The sequence below is a fragment of the Palaemon carinicauda genome, chromosome 16, assembly GCF_036898095.1.
Source record: "Palaemon carinicauda isolate YSFRI2023 chromosome 16, ASM3689809v2, whole genome shotgun sequence".
Lineage (NCBI taxonomy): Eukaryota > Metazoa > Arthropoda > Malacostraca > Decapoda > Palaemonidae > Palaemon > Palaemon carinicauda.
The window spans coordinates 61,456,824-61,471,823 of NC_090740.1; the positions used below are offsets into that span (position 1 = coordinate 61,456,824).

Consider the following 15,000-nt stretch of genomic DNA (forward strand, 5'->3'; position numbering starts at 1 on the left):
AGTTTTTAAAAATTTAGAATTCGAAAATGTAGGAATTAATATTAATGGGTAGTACCTTAACAACTTGAGATTTGTAGATGCCATAGTTGTGTTTAGTGAATCATAGGAGGAATTGCAAACGATGATAGATGATTTAAATACAGAAACCAGAAATGAAGGACTGAAAATGAAAATGAGTGAAACTAAGATTATGGTCAATTAATATGAAGAAACAACAAATAAGAGTTATGGACGAGCATCTAGAGATTGTTAATGAATATACGTACTCAGGACAGACAGTAAGCGTTTCCTCAAGAAACGAGACCGAAATTAAAAGAAGGATAAATATGGAATGGAGAGCTTGTGGTAAACAAAATGAGATTATGAAAAGTAAAAGGCCACTATCTCTAAAGAAAAATATTTAATCAGATGACCCTAACAGTAAGAAATTATGCATCAGAAACTTGGAGCCATACTAAAGGGTTAAAACATAGGTTGGCTACTACTCAAAGAGCTATGCAAAGAATGATGATGGGAATAACACTAAGAGACAGAAAAAGAGCAACGTGGATACGAAAGCAAACTAAAATAGGAAAAAGAAAGGAACATGGATAGGACATATAATGAAAATGACAGATAATAGATGGACATTAAGAATAACAGAATGGGTCACTAGAGATTGCAAAGGAAACTAAGAAAGTTTGCGCGTGGGTACATTGGCATAGAAAGACCATAAACAGACGTGAGTGGAACATGTCTAAGGCCTTTGTTCTGCACTCTCTCTCTCTCTCTCTCTCTCTCTCTCTCTCTCTCTCTCTCTCTGACTGCATGAGACTCATCATGCAGATGATCTTAAATGCAAAAATCTTGTTTTCACGGGAATCCTAAAAGGAAAGAGAAAGAAAGAGAGCAACTTCCGATGCAATTCTGCCATGAAAGATAGACCCATTCCCTCTGATACACTAAGACATATTGTAATGCACAGTCGAGGCCCGGAGCAACGCCATGAATCGATGTTGCACAAGAAAATTATATTGATGGTTCCTCGAGGGGTATTCTTCCAGTCCGCCAGTTGTTGACTGTCGATGTATCACAAACAGTTAGGTCAATATAGCTGGCGTTCTTTTCAGTATAAGGCGATGGCAGATTCGATTGTGGGACTGTTTTAGTTGTAAGCATTATTACTATTGATATTATCAATAATCCAGTTTTTCTTAAGTATCGACAACTTCTTTCTTCCTCTTATTTCCAGATTTTGATGATGTTGAACAGGTTAGGAACCTTGCTCCCAATATACTGCTTTACTTTTCAAGTTCGACGTGATGTCTGTTGGCAAAATATCCATTACATTTAGAATAGAAGTTATGTTCATGTTAAAAAATTAACAAGATGCTAGAAATAAAAGCGTTATGCACCACCTCTCCTAAGCAGTCGACATGGGACAGGAAAACAGAAATACTTTGAATTCCTACAGTAATCACTAGAATGGAGTAAACCTTAAGTGAGATTTTGTAAACATTTTCAATTTTCTCAGAAATTGCTGACTTTAGTTACAATAAACTGTTCGTATTTAAAAGATCCCATCGAGTTATATAGTAGAAAAATCGAAATAAAGAGATGGGGGAGCTCTAAGAATGTATTCAAAATTTTATGTAGAGTAGACTATATTATTATTATTATTATTATTATTATTATTATTATTATTATTATTATTATTATTATTATTACTTGCTAAGCTACAACCCTAGTTGGAAAAGCAGGACGCTATGAGACCAGGGGCCCCAACAAGGAAAATACATATTTCAATATAAACTATAAAATCTTTAACAAAACAAGAGAAAGAGAAATTATAGAATAGTGTGCCCGAGTGCACCCTCAAGCAAGAGAACCCCAATCCAAGACAGTGGAAGACCACGGTACAGAGGCCATAGCACCACACACGACTAGAGAACAATGGTTTGATTTTTGAGTGTCCTTCTCATAGAAGACTTGCTGACCATAGCTAAAGAGTTTCTTCTACCCTTACCAAGAGAAAAGTAGCCACTGAACAATTACAGTGCATTAGTTAACCCCTTTGGTGAAGAAGAAATGTTTGGTAATCTCGGTGTTATCAGGTGTATGAGGACAGAGGAATATGTAAATAATATTCTAGACTAATCGGTGTATGTGTTGGCAAAGGGAAAGTGAACCGTAACCAAAGAGAAGTCAAAGGACCCCATAACTCCCTAGAGAAGTAAGAAATCTTCTCCATAACTTACTTTGCACGATTTAATAAAGATATAAGATATTTCATATCTCATAATGTGATTTTGAAGATCCAATTGAAGTATGTACTGTACATGGAACTTTCGCATAGAATTCGTCATGAATTGGATTTTCCTTATTCCTATCAGTAGTTCAATGTAGATAGATCTTTGGTAATTGCGCTTAACAATTCTATTTGTCTACCTATTAATAATAAAAGCATTTCAAAAGTTGAAGAATGGAAAGAAACCACGAGTTGACGGAACTACAAATGATATGCTATCGTATGATAGTTATAGTGTGAATGGGCGATTGACCAGGGTTTGTAAAGTATGTCTGTATGAGGGAAAGGTTCCAACAAGAATAGATGAAAGGAATAATTGCTCTCTGAAATACAGGGTATAACATTATTTTTCTATTAATTTGTATCTTAGGAATCCAATTGAGAAAGTAAGATAGAAGAGAGAAAATATTAATTGGCAATGGGGTTAGACGAAGGAGCAGGTGTGTAGACCAAGTATTTGTTTTGAATCCTTCATGGGAAAAGTTTTAAAATGTAGTGAAAAAGATGCGTGTCATACATGTGGCAGGAAAAGCTTTCTAAAAATTTAAAATAAAAACAATGTGGGAGATATTGTGAATGTGTGGTATAAAATAATGATTGCAATTGTTAAGTTCTCCTCATAAGCTTCTCGATTTCTTAATATTTTGAATAATCTTTTCATTTGAAAAGTTAAAATTACGATGAAATTCTGTTCTCATGAAGATATTCGAATCCAAGCTAGTTAGAAGACTGGAATCACTCCAAATCCACTCCTTTAACAAATTTAAGAATATATTTCTGTTGATACATATGTGTAAATATCTTCCACATTTAAATGGCTTTCACCAGCTCATAGATAAACCATTCTCACTGAACGTACACATCCCGGCCTTAGGATCGGGGCAGTTTTGCTCTTTGAAAGATTCTCTGAAATTCAACAGATTTTTACGTGTATGATCTTGAAAGATTTCATGTTTGTATTAGTGCTTAAGTGGGTAAGCGCAAACCTCGCCTGGCTGGTTCTATCCCACCAGGATAGCAGAATTTCTTCATTCATTTTCTTTAGGATTTCCCTGCTTTATGGGAAGGTATGTTGAAAATATTAAGAAATTAAAAAGTTTAGAAGATAATGTGAACACAATCCTAGTTCTTATGACCAGTAGACTCTTTTCTCTTTCAATAGATGAATTGATATATATATATATATATATATATATATATATATATATATATATATATATATATATGTATATATGGATATATATGTGTGTGTATAAACACATGTATAAGTACAAAAATCACAAGAATAATGTACCATGAATTGGCTGTGGTCCTGACCAATTTTGTCTAAATTAAGACATTTTCTGAGGATACTTCAGAAAAAAATTTTATTAACACCTACTCAAAATATTTTCTTATAAGTCAAATATACACATTCATATACGATGTAATGAGTGACAGGCCAGCTACACACCTTAAAATCTTTACATATCTCTTTTGAAATAATTATTTGAGGATTATACATTCCTAACACGATATTTATGCTCTTACCAAAACTCTTTCTATAAAACAATTATCATTATTTTTAACATCCACAAACATTGTGCTGTTATCTTATGCATCCCTCATACACTTTTAATGCTCTAAACTATTTATTTTTGCAGACTAAATGAATGGATAGACTTTACTGTGGCAATTGATAATGAATGCAACCTACTGTTTTGGGGCTGGAGTATATAATAGATGTATTAATTTCTATTATACAGTGTATGAAATAAACATTAAAATATTTATGTTTGTATTGGCCACAGTGATATAGTTAAAATTTTATTATCAATACCAATGGTTTTGTGAATATATATTGATAATGAAATATATGGACATGGGATAAAAATAAGAAAATTAAATATTCTGAAATTGTATTTGATGATGCCTTAAAATACTTGAAATAAAACGTTTTTGGTAACAACAACAGAAAAATACATAACATGAAAACCTTTCTAAGGTAATCTCCGTCTGCTAATAAGTTATTTCGGTTTTTGTAGAATTTTAGAACAATAATTCATTGAAAATTGTTTATGAAAAACTCTTTTGGAAGTAACAAATGTTATGTATATGAAATCTCATATGAATCATGTGACTCATTTTATAAGGGTTAAAATTTGCATTACTTGACATGTATACGAAAAATAATTGAATGTGCACAATACTAATGTCATACTTTTAATTAGGCTGGCGTTAAGAAATTAGTTTTTTAATAACATTATAAATTGACGTCATAGAAAATACATTTATGAAAGATATTTTATTTTTATGAATACATGAATATCAGCATAAGGAACCATAAATGCAGATTTATTTTCAAAACAATATGTAAAAGGCATAAATTTTTAGGTGTGCCGGTGGAGTGACTTTGACGGCAACAAGGCGATATGGCTTAATCAATAATGATAGAAAAATCTTAATTATGTATCCGGAAAGTTAGGGCCCTTCCACACTATGCGATTTAATTCAGCCTCCGCCAGCAGAGCGGCACCGCGTTTACAAGTTGGCTGATAAACTTAATGGAGCCTTTCAAATTATAGCGGCACGGATTTTTTGCCGTCACGGTGCCGCTTTGCATGAGCAGTGTCCCACTGGCTTGAATCGATGCCGCTCCCGTTGGCAGTTGTAGTTGGCCATTATGTTCAATGCGCGTCTTCACACCAGGCGGCTTTGTTTCCGCCGTTACAAGCGGCGAGAACTGGTTTTCATCATGAAAAAAAATCGTGAATTATATGGATATGGATCAAGATATTGATATAAAGCTTCTTATTTCTTTAGTTGAAACGAATCCAGTTTTATGAGATCAAAGTATGGAGAAGTATAAAAGTCGTAATTTAGTTACATCTGCTTGAAGAAAAGTGTGCCGTAGCTTGAATGAAGGATTTAAGAATCTTAATGGTGAGGAGAAATATGAATATGGTGAGTTTTTTATCATTCATTTATCTTTGATTTTGCAAACGTTTTTATTAAGTAAAACATGGCTAACCATGTGTTACCATTTTAAGAATACTACGTACATAAGATTATGCGCATGTTTGGTACTGAAGTCACTTACTACTAGATAAGAGAAAGTTTACATACTTTCTTAATGTCATATTTTGATATATTGCCAACTCAAAACCCCTACTTCACTTACTAAACAATAAGCAAACGTGTTTCTTATGCCATCTGCTGCTAGTCCAACTAGTATATTTATAAGATGTTTAAACTCTTCTAATCCATTTATTGTTGAAGCATTTTCAAAATGAAAACCATTGCGTTCTCTAACAATGTTCCGAAGAATATTCGCCAACATTCATAGATACGAGAAGGGGACGACGGGAACTCCTCCATTTGTTACTTAAAATACCAAATGCACACTCAACATACTTTCTTCCTCTACTTAAATGGTTATTGGATATTCTCTTTTTCCACTTAATTTTTATCCTCCATGTGGCCATATTAAGTTTTCATATAGTCCAAATTTTCCCCTAAAATACATAAGACACACGTGGTTCCTGAAAACCAAGCAATAGTTTTGGTTGGTGTAGAGGAAAGAAATTTTGGTCAAAATATCTCTAGAAAGGTTTCCCATGAGCGCTAATGTTCTTCAAATTTTAGAATATTAGGGAAAGTATTATCAGCCTTCTTTAGTTTTCCAAAGAGAGAAGCATATGCGCCTGGCATGTCTCTTTGGGCATTGGATTCTTGATCGTCTCTTTCATAATAGATGAAGGCACGATAGGACCCTCCTCTTATCCATCTTGTGGCACACTATATATTGTATTCAATATTTAAAGAGATAATTGATCTCTGTAGGCGGAGACCGCGCAAATAAGCGATGTCGTCTGCAGTAAAAGAGGCGAGGAGACCGCCTTGAATGCGGAAAAAAATCACATAGTGTGAAAAGGGCCTTACCGTTACCGGCTCACCGACTCTGTATACCCTTTCTAGATCTCAGTTTCTTTTAACTATTAGTTCGTGTGTGCGTTGCTTCCTTCCCTGAATGCATTATGAACAGTCCTTTGGAAAATCCGATTGAGACCATTATTTCTATTACATTTTTCTTGTGTTAGTTTTGCATATATATATATATATATATATATATATATATATATATATATATATATATATATATATATTTATTTATATATATACATTATATATATATATATATATATATATATATATATATATATATATATATGTATATATATAAACTGTATATATATACGTGTGTGTGTGTATGTATGATATCTATATGTAGATATATAAACTGCTTAGGATATTTGTGTATATAGGTTAAGATATTAAGGACTATAAGCAAAAACAAAAACCATATAATGTTGGATCTATTCCTATTTTCTGGATTTCTCCAAGGTTATTCGCAGAAATTGTGAACACATTGGAGATTTTCATGCCTAATCATTATTATTACTATAAATGTAGTTATTTAAACTGTTTTGGGGTGCATTTTCATTTAGCTTACGTTTCGAATGAGTAATGAAATATTTATTTTTGAGAGTATATGAGTATATGTGCATGGTTGGTTTTAGGCAATTGTTAGGTAACAAATAAATTTTCATATTTTTTACGTTGAATATGATTCAGGTAACATGTTTTTATATTGCATGATTTATGATTTTTATGTATCTTCTTTTATAGGAAATGTACTTTAAATAGAATTGTTATATGCAAATAACTTAAGATAAATTCATTTTCTTGTTATGGGGAGAGATTTATGCCCAGCACAACAGAGATCATTTACAATTAAAACAAAGCTGAAATAATTTTCTGAAATGGCTTGCACGAATTTGCATTGCCTCTTATTTTTATATCACTAATGACAATTTGGAGATTACTCTCGGCAATTGAAGCTATTTTCCTTTTAAATCTCTCTGCATAACGTGACCTTTCAAGTATTGTGCATATACATGCTAACATTTGCAGGCTAAATACTCTTTACCGCTGTGATCTGCTGACACGTCTGTAATCTCTGTTTGGCCTGGAAATGTCGTGTTTGTTCTGTTAATTCCTCTCTAAAGTAAGAATACTTTTTGACAATGAATTTCTCTCTCTCTCTCTCTCTCTCTCTCTCTCTCTCTCTCTCTCTCTCTCTCTCTCTCTCTCTCTCTCTCTCTCGAATATGAGAATTTATATTTTCAATCGTTTTTATCTTTTAAATTGTGAGCTCTTAAGCTAAAAACAATTATCTCTCTCTCTCTCTCTCTCTCTCTCTCTCTCTCTCTCTCTCTCTCTCTCTCTCTGTATGTGCCATTTGCTGCTAATGGATGTGATGCTTCTATCCTTTACAAGTAGGAAGTGAGGATTCCATGCCGTCGCTGTCCACCATCATCATGTTCGTGGGCGGCGTGTGTGCCATCGTTGCCATCGTCGTCATCTTCATCATCACTGTCAGAATTAAAATGAGGAAAGCGAGTCACAAATGTATTCGTCGTACTGCCACTGCCACTGATTCTGTTATACCAAAGGTAAGAGTATCAAAAGAAACCTTTCGTTTATTTACATTTCCTTTCATTTTTCTTTTCCTTCACTTTATCTCTCATTGGGAAGAAAATTCTTGGACCTATTACTTTACTTTCACTCATTTTATTTCGAGTACATAATTTATGTTATCTCCCTAAGCTAGACTTTGATTTTATATATATATATATATATATATATATATATATATATATATATATATATATATATATATATTGAAGTCTCTAATTCATCGCATCGTAATATAGGGAACGTAAGACATATGATATACTGTATATTTTTTTTTTTTTTTTGGTTCTTGGATGTACAGTTCTATCATTTTCTGTTAACGTAGTCGTCTATTAAAAGCGTTTTCTTTGTCGCTTAAGTATATTTTGTCATATTTGCAATTACCTTAGAATGGATGTCTTTGGCGTAATTCAAACTCTGTTTTTCGTTAAAGTGTCTTAATTTTCCATCCTTTCTGGAAAGATTTTTGTTACTTTTTGCTGGTAGTTATTAAACTTCAAGCTTATATTCAATATGAAAGCTATATATTGCTCCAGCCCTCCATTACATTGAAATTCTAAATGACACCGCTTATTATTCAACTTTTTCTCATCTGATATTCCTGGGAAATCATTATTCCATGGAGTAATCCATTGTTGGATATTAGGAAAGAATATGTCCATTGCTCTTCCCAGTTTGTAGATAGTGATGTAAGGAGAATGAAAAAAAAAAAAAAAAAAAAAAAAAAAAAAAAGCAAAAGTGGGAATGAGGAAACGATAAGTTTAGTGAATGAAAACAGGTTATTTAAAGTTGGATTTCATGACAATAGAGATGATCTTGTACACGTATACAGCGAGTGTATACAGTAGTCAAGGTAAAAGTTAGAGATAAAGAGATGACGAGATAGGAAGAGATATGGAGGTGCTTTCTGAGGTAAATGAAGTCCTACCATGGTACGTATGTGATATATAGCTGAGTGAAACGTTTAAAAGGTGAGAGAACTAATTGTTCCTTTATATTAGGAAGGTGATAGAGGAAACTATTAGTTATAGATATGATAGTACTTGGCAAACCAAGAAAGGGATATGGTTGAATTCCGATTGGGAAAGTAAGATAGAGGACGAAAGGATGAGGGAAGAGAGCTTAGGCAAGGCGTTGCGTGAAACAACGTCTTAATATAAAGCTGTTATGCGAGATGCTTTAAAGTAAGGCTAAAACGCAACATGTGGCAAGCGTGGACTAAAATAAAATCTCATAATTGCATTAATAAAAAAGCTGTATGGTATAAAAAATGGAAGTTTGATCATGATAATGTTTTATAGTGAAATTTAAACATATTTCGAATATGTAGGAAGAAAACCTTCTAGTTTCGGCGCATTTATGGGTCTCAGACAAAGGTAAAGTATGCTTTTATGGTAACTAAATAATTCCATGAATGGCGTATTAAAGGAAGTCTGAGAAAAACTTTAGATATTGGCACACAGTTTTGGGATAAGAAAATTGGTTGTAAATTAAGAGTATAATTAAAAAAAACTGCAGAAACTTTCAGGAGTTTGAACCTTTTCGTAAGGGGTGAAAGTTGAGAGTCCATTCGACCAAAAATGAGGATATGAAAGTAAATGAAAACGTGAGGGAGCAATGATGGTAAAAAAAAAAAAAAAAAAAAAAGTTCTAGATTAATCCTCACAGCTATTTTGAAGTAAATACAACATATACTGATAGGAAGAGAAAAGAGGTGAATTGCAGGATAAGGGAAACAATAAAAGTATCAGGCTGTGTGAAGAAGTATTAGAAGATACTCTGAGTGCCTATGGAAGTAATGAGAGGGTTCATATGGAATGATTATAGAGCTAATTTTTATATGGAAATGCAGGGTGAATGTTAAATGATAATAGAAGAAGATCGGAGCTTTCGAGATGTACTATATGTGTAGCGTTATATGAAAGCTCAAAGTGGGATAAGTGTCATATGTAGGAATAGCAATTATGTTAGTTGGGTGAAAGGATGAATCAGAGTTGCTAGAGGAGATTCAGCCAAGTGGAAAGAATAAAGACTGGTAAGTAGGTGAATACGGGGTTTCATTCGGAAGTTTTAAGAGTGAGGAGGAGATGAGAGCTTAGAAAGTTTTTATTAAATAAGGGCTAAGAAGTATTGAAATGGGGACACCTTGATGTCTAGGTAGTATGAAAGTACGGACATACTACGTAGAGGTGAGTAACGCAGTGTGCGTCGAATATTACATTTTCTCCAATAAATGAATCAATAAATGTTGTTGAACCGGGGTTTCATACATAACTCAGGAAGTAATGTATAAAGTGACTATGATCAGTTTCCTTATATATCTGAAGCCACCCTCCGAGGTTTTTCAGTTTACTTTGGAGATGGTGATTATTTTGTTGATCACTTCATCTCTAACTATGCAGAGTCTAGTAGCCGGATTCACTGGAGCATTTGCTTGAAAATAGGTCCCAAATTTAACTCGTTCATGGAAACCAAATGTCATTGGCCTCTTGTTATATTCATGATCTAGATTTTACTGATATTGGTGGATTCGAGAATCTTATTTTGATATGGATTTGTGTTCTTAGAGAAAGCAATTCAGCTTAATTTCCAATTTATATGACAAGAATCCCTCATATATACAAAAATCCAAGAGTTCTCAAAACTTTGTGTCAATTACTGTTTATTCCACATTCATCTTTAAAAGATAGCTCTACCCGTTTCCTTAACTCAATTTTCATTATAACTATTATAAATACAAGGATGCACTAGACTTACAGCTGAATCAAATGTATGTTGAATAGTGAGTGTTTGGTGGTTTTAGGGTTGTGAAATAAAATAAATTGTGGGATTTAAGGTGTTCAGTCTCAAAGGTGTTACTAAATGTTTTAAATCTGACAGTCAATTCACCTTTCATTATTGTTAAACCATCTGTTGTTTGCTGATAAACAATTATTTGTTGAAGTAAAATCTAAGTTTCAAATATGTATAGTGAAATATATCTAAGAGAGAAAGTTAATTCCATCTTGTATAAAGTAATGGAGAATAAGCCGTATGTGAAATATGGCTCAAAGAAATCAGAAAATTTCGTAGTAATAATATGCCTGTTAGATAATAAAAAAAAAAAATGATTAAAGCCGAGCTGTGTCCTAAAGTATATGTCCATACAAAATCTAAATTATGGAATCCATTGTTATCAATCATACCAAGGATATGAATCCATCCGCGAGCTATTGGGAAGACCTATTCTGAAGCGTTCCAATGGATCCACGCACCAGACTTGGTGGAGATGTGAGCAACAGATGTATTAAGCAAAACAGAATGTTAATTCCTTCATCGCATGACCATCTGGCAATTATCGTTTCTAATCCTCCCAAAGTCAAGATTAATTTGTTGTGCAGGATCAGGAAGACAATAGTAGTTTATAATCATCCTGAAATGGCCATTAAACACCAGTGTGTTCTAAATGAACGATTCATTCCCCTACATGGATTCCATATTCACTTAGATCAAACTGAAACAGTCTAAAAAAAATATAATTGTTTTCCTTTGTTAAATTTGTTTCGATGGACCTATAGAATTCACAGTCACACACACACGCACATACACACACACACACACACATATATATATATATATATATATATATATATATATATATATATATATGTGTGTGTGTGTGTGTGTGTGTGTGTAAAATGTATATATATATATATATATATATATATATATATATATATATATATATATATACATATATATAATTTCAAGTTAATTAAATATTTTCTTTCATCTTTGTATATAGTTGAAAGAGAAATGTTCTAAAAGTTTGAAGAATTCCAATTGCTCAAGTCGAGTAATAAGCATGCAAGAACAAGGGTTAGACAAAATGTCAAATCTCCTAGATGTATCAGTGGTCCGGCTGGAAAGATGACAAGCAAAGTTGTCATTGACCAAACCTCTTGGTTAACAAATTGAATTATTTTCATATTTGTGTTCCTTGGTATAAAAGGCCCTCAAAAGTTGTTATCATAGCCCAGTATTTTCGTGCCGACTACTACTAGCTCTCGGAAGAAATTGGGGCTGCGTTTCTCCTCGCATTAGCATCTACCATCCAACCTCTACATTGAGAGTTACTTCACTGGTCTAGCCATTGCCTCTGACTTCCGAACGTTTAAGAAGTATTTAATTGGCACTTTTATTTCACCTTTTTCTGTGATTTAACTCTCTCCTTATCTTGTTATATATCCTCCCAAAAGTTGCTATGAATAAATCTCCTTTACTTAGATCAAACTGAAACAGTCTAAAAAAATATAATTGTTTTCCTTTGTTAAATTTGTTTCGATGGACCTATAGAATTCACAGTCACACACACACGCACACACACACACATAAATATATATATATATATATATATATATATATATATATATATATATATATATATATATATATATATATATATATATAGGTAACATTCATTATCTTCCTTTTTTTTTACGCACAAAATCTTTCTCTTGTCACCTTTTAGAGCTACTAAAACAATAAGATCTTTCACCCTTCTCGGGCGCTTCCTTTTCCTAACGCCAATTAAAACTGCATCAACTACAAGTACCAAGCAATTCACACTCCATTCTTTGCTCTTTTCCGTACTTCATATCTTTTTGCATACACATTCTGAAATTTATTAAACAGCCTTTTAAAAATACAAATTGCCTTCTACACTTTATATCCTTAAAGCCTCTACATTACTTCTCAGGCAATTCAAGAGTAAGCTTTCTTTCCTAAGTGCATGTATGCCATTTCCAAAATTTTACCTTTACTTTCCCCTCTTCATATACCTTTCATGACAAACATTAAATAGTGTTTTCTTGTTAAATCATCACTAGTCTTTTTTCAATGATTTTGTTATCTGTTTGATGTTCTAAAGCAAAATTTTACCTTCCCTGGTAAATGATGTTGAGCTCAGTAAACTTTACACTTATACACATACTGGCCAATGAATGAAATAATATTATCCCCATCATACTACGTAGTTTTATTTGAAGTCTCATCAATTCCTGGCTCATTTTATCATTCAAAATTTGGATTACCTTCTTTTCGATAATAGTCGCATCCACAAACATTCTCAGTTTTACTGTAGTCCTCTCTGACTTTTTATTATTCTTATATGAGCTCTTCTTTCGTCGCCATTCAACATCTCTTCAAAACCGTCTCTCAGTTGACAGAGAAATGACCTTTCTACTTTTGCATCTGTTGTTTTAAGATCCAGTCACCTCAGCCTTTTGCTCTGCATTTACTCTTCATTAGTATAATTTATTTCTCATCGATTTACCTAGTCAAATTTGTATCCAAAGATTTACGATATGATTCCTTTTTCACGTTTTAATTTCTATATTCTCCAATTGATATGGTTATACTCGTACATAATCTCTTTTGTCTTTCTATAGTACCTCAAACCAATACTTAATGTTTTCACTTGCAAAATACTCCCTTATAATTGTGAATTGATCCTTGAATTTTACACAATCATAAATTCCTTTCGCTATGGTGACATTTTTTTTTATTCTATCAGTATATTTCACGCTCACTTCTTTTTTTCCAAATTCTATTTATCGTAATTATATTTATAATTATTTTTTAACATGTCGCCTTCGATTGAAAGTGATATTTCACTTCTGCATCGACCAGACGATGATCAGGTCAACCTCCAGTCACCGCACTTCTGTCCTTACTTCCATCAATTATCACTATTATGTTCTAATGCATAATCTAACAACCTTTCTCCCTCCATTTTTTTCTTTCTCAGTTATACCTACGAACATTCTTCTTCAGAAACCAAGTAATATATCAGCTCTCAAACGTCCTTCTCTCGGTAACTTGGCATTTTAGTTACCATTGGTCTTTGTTCAAACACTGTTAGCACATTTCCAGATTTTCCCAGACACCTATCCCTCCCTCCAGCTATTTTCCATTCTATAATGATTTTTTGCCTGCCTATATAATTGCACCACTTGGTCCTTGAACTAACTCCTACGTACCTTTTACTAGTGTTTCCCTTTCTTTCGTCCACCATAAAAAGTTACGTAATCAATATAATACTGAAATAAAGATGTCAAGGTAATACATTATCCATGCCGTTTAACAATAGTGGATTGTATTTCTTTTCATAATGAAGACTTTTGGGGGTTGTAGTTTGCTAGTGAACCACTAATAAGAAATATTTTAAAATAGTATAGAATTTAACTATAAAAACGTTTATGAATCTCATTTGCATTTTCCTTCATGTTTAGGATCTTTCTAATTTTTCTTTGACATTAGATACCTTTAACCTTTAATGTGAGTTCTGAGTCTTGAAAACCTTACTTTCATTTATTTAATTTTTCTTCCAATATATATATATTTTTTTTTCCTTTTTAGCATTTTTATGCCTTGTACTAATGTATCAATCCTGTTTTTATATACAAATTATGTAATTTCTATTTCGCTTCATATAAGACTTTTTGTCCAACTTTTGCATTTGTTTGCCTTTCATTGTAATAATTATTGTTGGCTATTGGGACAAATCATCTTTTCTATTTCCGATATCCTTTTATTACGCTCGGAATTGGATACACGCATAAACAAATCCACATGTGCGCCTGCCTGCTTTCCTCTCTAATATGTTTGGATTTTTCATGCTCTCTCTCTCTCTCTCTCTCTCTCTCTCTCTCTCTCTCTCTCTCTCTCTCTCTCTCTCTCTCTCTCTCTCTCTCTCCATGACAATAATAGTGGAAATGAATTGTGATCAAGTGTTATATCATTTTTGCAGTCATACATCTCAGTAATTCTGGTCCCCAACAATTCCCCGTATGCATAATTTTGATGATAACTTGAATTATCCCCGCGGGGATTTCGAACTATGAGTTTGAGCCGGCAACAATAATGATACCGTAGAAGCAAGCATGGATATTCACAGTATGGAAATTTTTCGTAATAACGGAAATTGGAGTGATAATGGTAATCATGTATTTTGTTTAATGGTTCTGTGGCCCAATTCTTTGCGTTATTTATTGTGATTGCGTTAAATGAATTAGCAATAACAATTACGCTCATGTTAATCCTATGTTATTATTGCTGCATCGTTATTATATTTATATGGCAGGTCGCTACCTTTATAGATTTTAAGAATACTAAAATTCTTTGCGGTGTGTATGTGACATTATTGACTATTACC

At 32.9% G+C, this 15,000-nt stretch overlaps 1 protein-coding gene across 7 annotated transcripts in view; it reads left to right on the forward strand.

The window, feature by feature from the left end:
- The window catches only part of LOC137655741 (uncharacterized), a 1,545,462-nt gene that overhangs the window by 1,491,729 nt on the left and 38,733 nt on the right, over positions 1–15,000 (forward strand). For 5 of the 7 annotated variants that reach the window (XM_068389795.1, XM_068389799.1, XM_068389801.1 and 2 more), the window contains one exon: positions 7,607–7,782. In XM_068389795.1, coding sequence (XP_068245896.1) covers positions 7,607–7,782 — 176 coding nt within the window. The remainder of the gene's footprint in view (positions 1–7,606; positions 7,783–15,000) is intronic. The other 2 variants (XM_068389798.1, XM_068389800.1) reach the window with 1 other exon arrangement.